Source organism: Rhinolophus sinicus, chromosome 18 (assembly GCF_057876585.1).
Source record: "Rhinolophus sinicus isolate RSI-liver-muscle chromosome 18, RSI-T2T, whole genome shotgun sequence".
Taxonomy (NCBI): Eukaryota; Metazoa; Chordata; class Mammalia; order Chiroptera; family Rhinolophidae; genus Rhinolophus; species Rhinolophus sinicus.
Genome location: NC_142518.1, coordinates 40,447,319 through 40,459,599, shown reverse-complemented (window position 1 = coordinate 40,459,599; position 12,281 = coordinate 40,447,319). Strand labels below are relative to the sequence as shown.

The following is a 12,281-nucleotide window of genomic DNA, read 5'->3' as shown; positions in this document are numbered from 1 at the left end:
GAGATGGAAGGGAGGTGGTGAGCTGAATCCCCGCGTCTGGTGTGAATCATGTTAACATTGGTGGTGAAGGTGTGGTAGGTGAAGGGTTCTGCCATGTAATCTATGTGGTGTTGGATAAGGCCACCCCCACCCCTCCTTTACTTCCTGGATCCATTTGGAGGTAGTGATAGCTACACAGAGGCATCTGTGTAGCAAAAAATGCGAAGATCAAGGGAGATGATAGACTTACAACCTGGGAAGAGGTAGGAAATGTCCCGTCCACCTCAATAGCCCGGAGGGTTGGGTGGAGGGAAGTGAACCTGTGACCCTGGAGTCATTCTGAAACCTTCAGGTGGGTGGTCGGGATGCCTGAAGTGATTCTTAAAACTGAGCTCATCACCATTGTCGACATGTGTCTTTCAGAGCTGGGACTCTTAGGATTCTGCAGGTGGGAAGGGAATTTCAGGGTCTCCTGTCCAACCTTTTACCCAGAGCAAAAACTGGCTTCCTGCATGGCTCCCTGCTTGCATGACTGTGAGGACAGAAGGCTGCCTTCCTTCAAGGCAGCCAGTTTTCCTGTTAGACATCTCTGACTGCTAGACTCGGTCTCCTGATGGGTTTCCTCCAATGATTGTCATTCACCCCTTGGGATTACAGAGAACAAGTGTTCTCCCTCTGCTCGGGGATTTGAGGACAGTGACTTGTCCCCTTTGATCTTCTTTCCTTTAGAACAGAGTCTCTCACCTTTGGCACTGTTGACATTTGGGACCGGATAATTCTTTGTTATCCGGGGGCTATCCTGCATTGGAGGATGTTTAGCCACACCCTGGTCTCTACCTACTAGATGTCTGTAGCACTTCCTCAACCAAAAAATGTCTCCAGACATTGCTAAATGTCCACTGGGAGGGGAGTCATTCCCACTTGAGAATCGCTGCTTTAGACAAAGCCCTTCCAATGCCCTCTCTGAGCCTCAATTCCTCCTCTGTGAAGTGGGGCTACTCCCTATCTCATAGGGTTGTCCTGAGGATGAAATTAAGAGGTCAGCTGTGGAATAGCCTAACCCAGAGGAGTGCCTGGCTTACACAGGTGCTGAGTAAATGTTTCAATATCTGTCACTCACTGGCACCTGTGTGTCCAGCCTCATGCTAGGCACTGGGTTCACAGAGGTGGCTGAGACTCAGTCCTTGTTCTTGGGGAGCTCACAGTCCAAAGGAATAAAAATGTATTTTGCCTAACTGTGCACTGTAACCATCCTGAAATAAAATAATTTGCTTTTAAATGCAAAATGTAGACTGCTCTAATTGCAGATTGTCTGAGGTGTTCACAACCTATGTTAGTTGAGTCCAGAGTGCCCGAGTACTAGATAAAGACCGTGGGTTGTTGAGAGGAAGACTTGTTAACTCTATACATTGATTCAGCAGAGATTGCCATTGTGTGCTGGGGCCCGTGGGGGTGGGCAAGATGCATGAAAACCAGGCTCCTCTTGCAGCTCCCGGTCCAGCAGGGGGTTATCACACCCATAGAATGTTCTCAAGCCTGATGGTGAAAGGCACTGAACCAGCACTCTGGGAGCAGAGGAGGTGGGGTAGGGGATCTGTGTGGGGTGTTAGGACAAGCTTCCTGGAGGGAGCAGCATTCAGTTTCTTCCTGTGAAAACTGTAAACACCTGTATGTATGTTGTCATTACATCAGGAGCTTGCATTTTCTCCTGTTCTGCTCCTCAAGCTTCAGTTCTCCCCAAATTCTGGGTATGTGTGTTTGTGTGTATATGTCTGTTACTGGCAGTGGGAGGGGAGGGAAGTGAGGAGAAACAGGTGCCATGTGAAAATTCCCCACCCCAAACCCTGCCTCTTGTCTTTTTCCCATCCCTGCCAAAGGTCACCAAAATTTTCCAGAAGAAGAAGATCTTGGTGACGTACAGCTTCCGTCAATCCTTTCCCCTCGTGGAAATGCACATGCAGCTCTTCCAGAATTCATGTGAGTCCCTTCTTGGATCCCATCATCCCAAGAGTCTATGCTGTGGTCCCCATTATAACTAGTCTGAGGTCTCCAAAGCACTTGGTCCTGGGATGCAGGGCAGCCCAGGGTGGAGTATGACTTGGGTTTGTGCCCTGGAGAGCTGATGGGGTCACAGAGAACCGCGGTGTGTATGTTTTCTGGTGGGCCCAAAAGACGGTGATCATGCTGCGCTTTGAAGAACTGAGCCGGAGGAGCTTTGTTGGGTGGCCTTCTGGCCAGCAGAAGCAATGTGAGAAGAGGCAGAGGTGTGAAGGAAGGGGTTCTAGAGAGCCGTCAGAGTTCAGTTTGCCCTTTCATCCTGGAGCACAGGGAGTAACAGGGCCATGACTCCCAGAAGACTTTGGGGGACTTTGGGAACAAAGGGGAGCCACTGAAGATGCTTGAGCCAGAGGAGAGGTTCAATCAGAGTTGGACATTAGAAAGATTATTTTGCATATGAGACACATTGCTGCAGTCCTAACAGAGGGGTCCCACTTCCACTTGCCCCACAGATTACCAGTTTGGGATCAAGTTGCTGTCAGCAGTACCTGGCGGGGAGCGCAAAGTCCTCATCATCTTCAATGCTCCCAGCCTCCAGGACCGGCTGCGCTTCACGTCTGACCTGCGCGAGTCCATCGCTGAGGTACAGGAGATGGAGAAGTACCGCGTGGAATGTGAGTAGCCTTGCCACGTCTCCTTCCACACCTCCCGATACGCTGCCCTGCCGACACCAAGAGTCTTGTCCTCTGAGAATCTCAGAGTTGAGGGTTAGCTTGTCCAGACTTCCTAACCCCATTCCAGGAACCCTTCAGTCTCTGCTTGAATATCTTCAGGGACAAGGGGCTCATTACCTGTCAACCTCTGATTATTATTCCAAGCCCTAACTATGAGCCAACTCTTCCTTCTAATGAAAGGCAGCAGGGAGAAGAATCAGGATATTGGAGGTAGGACTCTAGTTTTAGTTCCCAAGTATGCTACTTATTATCTGGGTAAGCTGGGGCAAGTTGCCTGAGTCTCTGAGCCCCAATTTCTTCCTACATGAAATTGGAATAATGAAATCTCCTTCACAGAGTTGTGGAGAGTCAATGAGAGGAGACCAATGAAGAATCCTCCATACTAAAAGGACACCAGTGTTGAACATCCTAGGCGTCCAGCAAATGTTATTCTCCTTCCCAGCCTCTCTGCTCCTCTCCACACATGCCAGTTCCTCAGCTGAGTCCCAGTGACCCATCCTCTTGGCCTCCAGGGGCCACACCAAGTCATTTTGATCATATATAATAGAAAATAGTGATTACATCTCATTCCTCCCAATGTTCTCCAAGTTTTTTTCTTCTCCAGTCACAGTTAAGTAACATGGTGTTAAGGAGAAAGAGGCAGGCAGACGGAGAGAGAGAGAGATGGAGGCCTTCACACTTCCAGGGTCTACTCTACTCCTCAGTAAGGCAGGGTCACACATTTCAGTTCCCCAGATCCTTGAGACACTGGGACATTCAGAGAGAGGGGTGAGCATACCAAGATAAGGGGAGGGCGATAGAAGTCTCCATGACCTCTGCGGGGGCTGGGGTTGTAAGGAAGCCAGAGAGTACAGGCTTTGGACTCAGGCAGACCTGCTTCCAGAATGTCAGCTCCCCCATTTCCAGCTGTACGACTCTGGGCAAGCTCTATGACTTCTCAGATTCTTAGTTTCTTCCTCTGAAAAATGGGAATGGTAATACTTACCTCCGAACTCTTGTGAGGATTGAGAGAGATCAAGGATGCATAGAGCCCAGTATACGGCTAGCACTTAGTAGGGGACACAATTCCTGTCTGTTTCCTGCTCCTGACCTTCCAGGATCCCTCTGCTCTGAAGCAAGGTATCTGAGAATTGAGCAGACTCTGGAATGATTGCCCTTCACCATAGGCTAGAAGGGCCTTCCACCCCTGCTGTGAACCAGCCACTGTGAAGCTCTGTTTTGAAGGGCAGGGGTCATTTGGGAGACCACACTGAGAGCGGGCAGGGGAGGGGAGAAGCAAGATGGGCGAAAGAAAGGGGAGAGGAGCTGGAGGAGCAGGCCCTGAGAGGGAAGAAGGGAAGACCGCCAGAGGAGATGGCAAAAGATGGGGCTGGGTGCTGTAGGGGGCTTGGGAGATGTAGCTGTGGATTGAGGGGATGTGCTGGCGGCCCAAGGGGCAAAGCAGGGGCCCTAGGGACAGAGCAAGTGAGGAGGGGGAAGGCCCATGGAGGCCTGGGGTCCGTCAGGTGGCCTCTCACTCCTGTTCCTAACCTTCACTCCCTGTCTCCCTCACTTCCACCCAGCGGAGTTGGAGAAGCAGAAAGGTATGATGCGGCCTAACGCCTCACAGCCTGGAGGGGCCAAGGACTCAGTGAATGGCACGCTGGTCCGCAGCAGCCTGGAGGATACATATGGAGCAGGCGATGGGCTCAAACGGGGCGCACTCAGCAGCTCCCTGCGAGACCTCTCAGATGCAGGCAAGTCTTCCAGGCCCTGGGGAGATGTGGGACCCAGTGTCCTCTTAGCCTCCTTTCATTGACGGCCAGCCTTCCCTGTACCTGCCACACACGCACGCCCCCTGCCTTCATCTAGAGCCTTGGGCGCTGCGCCACAGGGGGCCTGGGAGCCAGGTCAGAACAGGTGGAGCCCAGAGTTTGGGCCAGGGAGTGTGAAGTGGGGCCACAGTCTTATCCCCTCTCTGCTGCTCCACCTCTCCTCCTCTCTTTCCTCTTCTATTTCTCCAGCACCACTTCTCCTCCTTCTCCATCTCTTCCTCCTTTTGCTCCTCCTTCTCCACCTCTCCTCCTCCCCACCACCCCCTCTTCAATGGGGGAAAGGGAATAGGGGTGTCTGTCCCCGGGAGGGGCCCAGCTCTGGAGCCCAGCAGGGTGGGGAGGGGGGGTTGCTGCTCTGACGCTGGGCTCCTTGCTTGTGGGTGCAGGGAAGCGGGGGCGGCGTAACAGCGTGGGATCGCTGGACAGCACCATCGAAGTAAGTGCCAGCTCCTGCCCCACTCATCCTCTGCATGAGCCCCGCCCCTCTGCCATGGACCCTGGAGGAGGAGGGGACCTGTTGCTTCCCCCATCTTACCTGCTGGGAACCCTGCGACTACCTCTCCCAGCCTACCACTCTCTCCATCTGTCCTCAACTCTGTCTGTCCTCACTCTGCCTGTCTCTCAGTCTGTCTTCCACTCTCCCAAGCCCCCTCCCAACCCCTGGGCCGACTCTGAGTAGTGAGGCCCTTGGAGTTGGGCCACGAGGAGCTCTTACCTCCAAGTCCTCCAAGTCCTACCTCTTGGAGCCTGAGCAAGTCACTCTGTCTCTCTGGGCCTAACATTCTCTCTGCTTGCAAAATGGGGATGAGGAGGAGAGACTGCTAATTCTTCCTCTCCCAGCTGAGGCTCAGATGAGATAGTGGATGTGACAGCAGAGCTCTGCAAGCTGGGGAGCTTCATGTACAAGTACAGGACTGTTACTTTGGTTTTCTTGATGCCTTGGGGTTCCTGTCTCCCTAGCTCCAGCCCTCAGGGCCCGGGAGGAGTTTAGGGTTGGGGATATAGGACGTCTAGACTGGCCTGACTTCCCCCCTCCCCCCTTCCAGGGGTCCGTTATTAGCAGTCCACGCCCTCACCAGAGGATGCCACCTCCGCCCCCACCCCCGCCGCCAGAGGAGTACAAGAGCCAGAGGCCCGTCTCCAACTCCTCATCCTTCCTGGGCTCCCTATTTGGAAGCAAGCGGGGCAAGGGGCCCTTCCAGATGCCACCACCGCCAACAGGCCAGGCCTCTGCTTCCTCTTCATCTGCTTCTTCCACTCACCACCACCACCACCACCACCACCATGGTCACAGTCACGGTGGCCTGGGGGTGCTGCCCGATGGGCAGTCCAAGCTCCAGGCCCTGCATGCCCAGTATTGCCAAGGACCAGGCCCTGCTCCACCACCCTACCTCCCACCCCAGCAACCCCCTCTCCCCCCACCTCCTCAGCAGCCGCCACCCCTGCCCCAGCTGGGCTCCATTCCACCACCTCCCGCCTCAGCCCCACCTGTGGGGCCACATCGCCACTTCCACGCCCATGGCCCAGTCCCAGGCCCCCAGCACTATACTTTGGGCCGGCCAGGCAGGGCTCCCAGACGGGGGGCTGGAGGACACCCTCAGTTTGCTCCACATGGCCGCCACCCTCTGCACCAACCCACATCCCCGTTGCCCCTGTACAGTCCTGCCCCCCAGCACCCTCCAGCCCACAAACAGGGCCCCAAGCACTTCATCTTCAGCCACCATCCACAGATGATGCCAGCAGCAGGGGCCTCTGGGGGTCCTGGATCCCGGCCACCAGGGGGCTCCTACTCCCACCCCCACCACCCCCAGTCACCATTGTCACCGCATTCCCCCATCCCACCCCACCCCTCCTACCCACCCCTGCCCCCACCCTCACCCCACACCCCGCACTCGCCCCTGCCACCCACTTCCCCCCATGGCCCCCTGCACGCCTCTGGGCCCCCTGGCACGGCCAATCCACCCACTGCAAACCCCAAGGCCAAGCCCAGTCGGATCAGCACCGTGGTCTGATGAATGCAGAGAGTGAGCTGGGGCCCGGGGAGGTCTGGGGAATCCATAGGAGGGTGGCCTTGCATCCTCTCTGCTTCTTCAGTTTTTCCAAAATATACTATATACACATAGAAATGTCATCCTCCCTACTTCCTCCCTGCCTTGGGACCCCTCCTCTAACCCCCAACAGTCGCCATGGGGTTTCCTTCCAGCTTCAAGGACCCTTGCCACTTGAAGCCTGGACACAGGGCTCTCGAGCTCTGGGGAGTGATGAGGACCTTTTGGAGATCCTTGCTCTCTTTTTCCTCTCTTCATCTCTCCCCTTCGCTCCCCCCTCCCCCGGGAGATTTAGCTGGGGTGGCCTCAGACCTCTGAGCCAGTGTGAGCTCCCTGTGAGCTCTGGCTGGTAGGGAAGGGCAGGTGTCAGAAGGAGTGAGGCTGAAGACTTCCCCAGGGCGCCCCTGGCTGTGTGGAACTAGTAGGGAGCTTTGTAGAGTTGTGGCCAAACCTCAGCTGGCTTGGCCCTCTCTCTGACCTTAGGGCCTGGCCACACACTTCCATGTGTCTCTCCACCTGCCGGAGGACATGGACTGTCAGTGCACTCAGTGGATGGGACCCACTTATGCTAGCCCCCAGATGGGGCAGTGCTTCCTCTCCAGAGCCAGTCTATGCCCCAGTCCAGACCTCTTCAGCTTCAGGACCTTGACTCTCCTTGCTGCGTTCTTATCCTGATCAAAGTCCAGACAGGTTTGGGGGGGGGGCTCAGGTCTGGGATGAGAAGGGCACTGCCCTCCCTCACCCATATTGCATGCCCCCCCCATTCCCTTACACCTACCCCACCTACAACTGAAGACAATGCACTTTACAGATATCACCCACACACACCTCGCTGGGGCAGGGCACCCAGCATCAGCCTTGGGGAGAGAGGTTCCCAGAGGGCCACCTTAAGCCCGAGATGTCCTTCCTGAGCCAGAGATTGAAGCCATCAGAGTGGGGGCTGGGAACCAGGATGCCTGAGTCCTTCTGTCCACCAAAATCTCCACTGCCTCTTCAGCCCCTTTACAGCCCTGTTTATTTATTATAAATATATTTTTTACAAGCCCCAGCTCCTCTTCTTGCCCCACATATCCAGCTCCTTTCTCAGCTCCTGCCTCCCTCTCCCCTCTCTGCCATGGGCTGCAGTAACAGACAGACAGACAGATCCTGGCTGTATGAAGGGCCAGGGCCTGTGGGGCCTGGGGGTGCGGGAGTACGGCAGCGGGAGGGGCTGTATGGAGAGGAGCTGGGGTTCAGGCATTGTCTTTTTTCCTCCTTGTATATAAGAATGTATATTTGATGCCTCATAAAAGACCTTGTGCTCACCTCCCGCCTCTGCCTCCTCCTTGTGGCCCTCTCCCACTGTGGAGCCTGTGGAGAGAGAGGCCTTAGCCCTGGGAGGTGAGGCGCTGATGGGAGAAGCTCTGGTAACTGGGTGGGTGACATGCTTCGATTGGGCGGGAGGTGGAGATGAGGGAAGTTTTCCTGTCTCAATTTGTTAATGGTCTGTGTGACAAGAGTAGTGAGGCCCTGTGTTGTGGAGTTGATCCAGTTCAAATCCTGGGGTTTTTCCTTGCTAGGCATGTGCACTGGAGAAAGACACACTCTCTGTGTCTCGGTTTCCTCAGTTTAGAACTTGGGGTGGTAGCCGTTGCCACACGGCGGTAACAAATGTCTAGCAGTCAGCGTGGAGTCAGTGCTCGACAAGTTAGTTCCCTTCTCTTCCGTTCACAGCTTGGATACTTCCTTCTACTCTTCTGGTGTCTATTCTTACCCTTCCTGTGGCTGGCCTGGCTTTGCCCTGGAGTCCTCTCCCCTCCCCACAGCTGGCCACATTTCTGTCCTCGAGGGGGGTGGTAACCTGGGCCAGGAAGCCAGGGGCTAGATACATTATAAGAGTTCTGTATATATACTTAGGATGTTAGATAACAAATAGCAGGACTCCCTTTAGTTCACAGCGGAGAGTATAGACCCAGAGAAGGGAAGGATCTTTCCCAAGGCCGCATAACAAGTCAGGATGGGGGTTCCTGACTTCTAGGCTAGTCCTCTTTCCAGTCCCCACAACTGCCTTCCTATGAACTGGACATGTTTCCAGCACCACTGATTACGCCCTGGGCTCTGAGCCCAGGAGAAATGAGGCAGAGCAATGGTTCTTGGTTAGGGTCAGCAGCAGGGTCCCCAGAAGCAGCAGTCAGTACATATTTTTGGTGCCTTCTTAGAGTCTGGAATGGCCTCTAAGAGGGCATGGTTTGGAAGGCCCCACTCTTTAGCATCTTGGACCAATGTCTTTGTTTTCTTCCTCATACGTACATTTAAGCAAAAGCAGCAGCTGGGACTATCTAAGCGTTTGATGCCTCCTTGAGGAGGCATTCGAAGAGCTTAGACCCAGAGGAAGAGGGTCAGGAATCAAGTCCAATCTGTGTTTTGTTTGTTTGTTTGTTTGTTTCTTCCCTGGTGGACCAAGCTGCACTGCCTTTGGTCACTCCCCCTTCTCCCACTTTCAGTTAGACGCTGGTTTCATCTCCCCAAAGCTCAGTTTTAGCACTCAAATCCTGGCTCAGTCACAGATTTGACTGTGTTGCCTTTGGCAAGTCACTTAGCCTCTAAGGGCTTGGTCTTTTGCCTGTAAAAGACTAGGGATACTAATCTTGCAGGGAAACTGTTAATAGATGCATGTGAAATGCCTACCCCTTGCTAGACACACAGTGAACTGTTTTGGGCCACCTACAGACACAAGCGTAAACTTGTCTTGAGGTTGGAGGTCTTCCACTATGTGGCCCCCGCTGATCTCTGTAGTCCTAACTCTCATTCCTCACCCACATTTTGGTCATCCAGTCACTTCCCTGAAAAGGCCTGTGTGTAATTTCCAAACTCAGTACAGTTGACCCTTGAACAACACGGGTTTCAACTGCACAGGTCCATTTATATGCGGGTTTCTGATCCGGGGTGGGTCGGCGCCCCTACCCCAACCCTCACCACATTGTTCAAGGGTCCACTGTATTCTACCTGTGCCTTCCCTCCTGCCCGACGTGCTCTTCCCAACATGCCTGATAAGGGTTTTCTCACTCTTGGGAGATGGGCGTAAAGGACCCATCCCTCACAGAATGTGCCCTTGGTTCCCTACTCTGAGGTTCCTCATATCATTATCTGTCTTCCTCACCAGACTATAAGTGGCTCAAGAATGACACTGGTCTGAATCATCTCTGTCCAGAGCATTGCCCAACACAATGCTTGGTACAGCACAGATGACACTAACATTTGGTTGATTTGAATGAACGGTTCTTTCTAAGCTAAATCTTAGAGTAAGTTATCTTTGGTTGATTTATTGATTGCTGCACCTGTGTACCAAGCCTTGGGGCCCCGTGGGAACTCCTCATGTTTCCTTCAGCTCTCTCCAGTGTCCTCCTCACTGCAGTCCCAGCACTGGGCTATCCCTGTCCCGCCTTCCCCCTCTCCCTGGAGGCTCACCGACCAGTGGCTGTCCTCACATCAAAGGTTCTATTGCCAGTATCTTCAAGAATGTGGTTGGAGATGGACAACACGTAACAAAGGACAAAGGTCCTGGAATCTCACAGAGTTCTTTGTCCTAGACCAGTGCTATTCAATAAGTCTTTCTGTGCTGCTGGAAATGTCCTGTAACTGCACTGTCCAGTATTGTAACCCGAAGCCACATGTGGCTAGTGCCACTGACGAACCAATTTTTTACCATTAAAGTTATCTTAAATGGCTACATGTGGGTGGTGGCTGTCATATTGGACAGGGCAGGACAAGACCTTCAGGGGTGGACAGCCTGGCAGGGATATGTCAATACAACATAATAAGTACAGGCCAAGAAGGAAGCACAGCGTGTATGAGGGCACCAAGAAGGGGAAAACCCAACTTGGGGAGGGGTGGGGTGGGTCAGGGAAGGGTATCTGGAACTTCCCCTTTCGCGGAGTCTCTAAGGGTGAGTAGGAATTGGCCAGGTAAAGAAGGGTATTCATCAGAGGAAGCAGCGTATGAAAAGGCCTGGAGGTATGTGAGTCTGCGATGTGTTTGTGGAATAATGAGAAAGGAACGGGAGAGGGCAGCCCAGGGGTGATGGATGTGAGCCATCCGTGTACCCTCATTCTTCTGTTGCCACAGGTTTTCTCACCAGGGTCTCAGAAAAAGTGAAAGTAAGACCAAGTGACACTTTGGGCTACATAATGTCTCCACTGTAAAATGACTGTTTCTCTCTTTGTAATTAATGAGTGTCTTGTGGAGAGATGCATCAAAATAATGTAAATAACGTGTTACTGCTCAAACTTTCCCCCACCAGTTTTAGCATTCACCCATTATTCTCCAGATAGCCAAATGGTGATTTTTCAAATACCGTCATCCTTTTGACATGGATTAGTTGGCTTTCCAATGTAAGGAAGAGCTTTCCCTTCTCCCACATTTATTTATTTATATCCTCATGGACTCATGGTTGTTTATTTTATTCAATGGGCTATAACACACTCATGCCATTCTTTATTTTGATATTCCAAAATGCCCCACATTTGGCCAGCAAGAGGCCCTCCACGCTGGCTCCTGTGTGCTTTCGGCAGGTCTCCATCTTTCTTTGAGCGCTTCCTTGTTTTCTTGCATCACAAGATGCTGCAGGCCCATCTTGTCCTTTCCGTGCCCAGCCCAGGAACTGACCATTTTTTTTCCAAGGACACCTGGCTCTTTTTGGATGAGAATGACATTTAGAAACCAAGATTTGGGCACTTGGTGTTATAGCTGCTTTTAGAGTTTGCTTTTTCATTTGAAAAGTGTTTGCACATCTATTGATTTTTTCACTCATCATTCCTTTAAGGAAGAGCTTTCCCTTTTCCCTCATTTTATGCATTTGTATCAGTGCAGAGTTATAGATTTTTATTTTATTCAATGAGTTATACTACTATCATAATTCATTTGGAATTATTATTTTGAATATATCTTTTTATTGTTATATGTATGTATTAAGCACATAACATATGTCTATATTTCTCTCCATATATGTATATGAAACCATGAGTTCACACAGATATGTTGATACCTTGAGGAGGCTCTTTCAATAATCAGGCTAGAGATAGTAAATGGCTCTCACATAGAATAGAAGATTAGAAAATGGCATGGCAGGAGGGGATGGATTCCAGAGCTCCTTAGGAGTCAGAACTCACAGCTCACAGCTCAGAACTAGAAGGGACCCTATTTTACAGATCAAAAAAGTGAGGCACAAGGTCATGCTTATCCAGTTCATCCAGAAAACATGGATGGGGTGAGTGTGGTCAAGAGCCCAGCCGAGCCTTCCAATCACTGCTCTGTACCAGCTCCATGCCAGACCCTCTGTCCCAGGTGGGTGCCTGAGAGTAACCCAGCCTCCGGTCCAGGGTGAGCTCCCCAGTGCTTCCCAATTCTTCAGTCTGCAGTGCCCAGACTCCAGTTGGTCCTCAGCAAGACCCAAGGCCTGGGAAAGGAACCCGTTTCCTGAGCACCTGTGTGTGTGTGTGTGTGTGTGTGTGTGTGTGTGTGTGTGTGTGTTGAGAATGATGCCATCTGAGACTTTACAGGCAGAATTGTATGGCAGTCAGACAGACCTGGGTTTGAATTCTAGCTCTGCCACTTACTATCCATGTGACTTGGGCAAGTTTATACTTCTTGGAGCTTCGGTTTCCTCATCTGTCAAACAGAGATAACAATACCTACTTCATAGCACCTGGCCTTTGATGAATGGCAGTCAT

General features: G+C 52.3%; 1 protein-coding gene across 5 annotated transcripts in view; it reads left to right on the top strand.

Moving 5' to 3' along the window:
• The window catches only part of IQSEC2 (IQ motif and Sec7 domain ArfGEF 2), a 75,980-nt gene extending 68,103 nt beyond the window's left edge, over positions 1 to 7,877 (top strand). For 4 of the 5 annotated variants that reach the window (XM_074324134.2, XM_074324136.2, XM_074324137.2 and 1 more), the window contains 5 exons: positions 1,857 to 1,956; positions 2,490 to 2,651; positions 4,274 to 4,447; positions 4,912 to 4,961; positions 5,572 to 6,651. In XM_074324134.2, coding sequence (XP_074180235.1) covers positions 1,857 to 1,956; positions 2,490 to 2,651; positions 4,274 to 4,447; positions 4,912 to 4,961; positions 5,572 to 6,537 — 1,452 coding nt within the window. In that variant the 3' untranslated portion in view covers positions 6,538 to 6,651. Of the gene's footprint in view, positions 1 to 1,856; positions 1,957 to 2,489; positions 2,652 to 4,273; positions 4,448 to 4,911; positions 4,962 to 5,571 lie in introns of all 5 variants that reach the window. The other variant, XM_074324133.2, reaches the window with a different exon arrangement.
• The last annotated feature ends 4,404 nt before the right edge of the window (positions 7,878 to 12,281 follow it).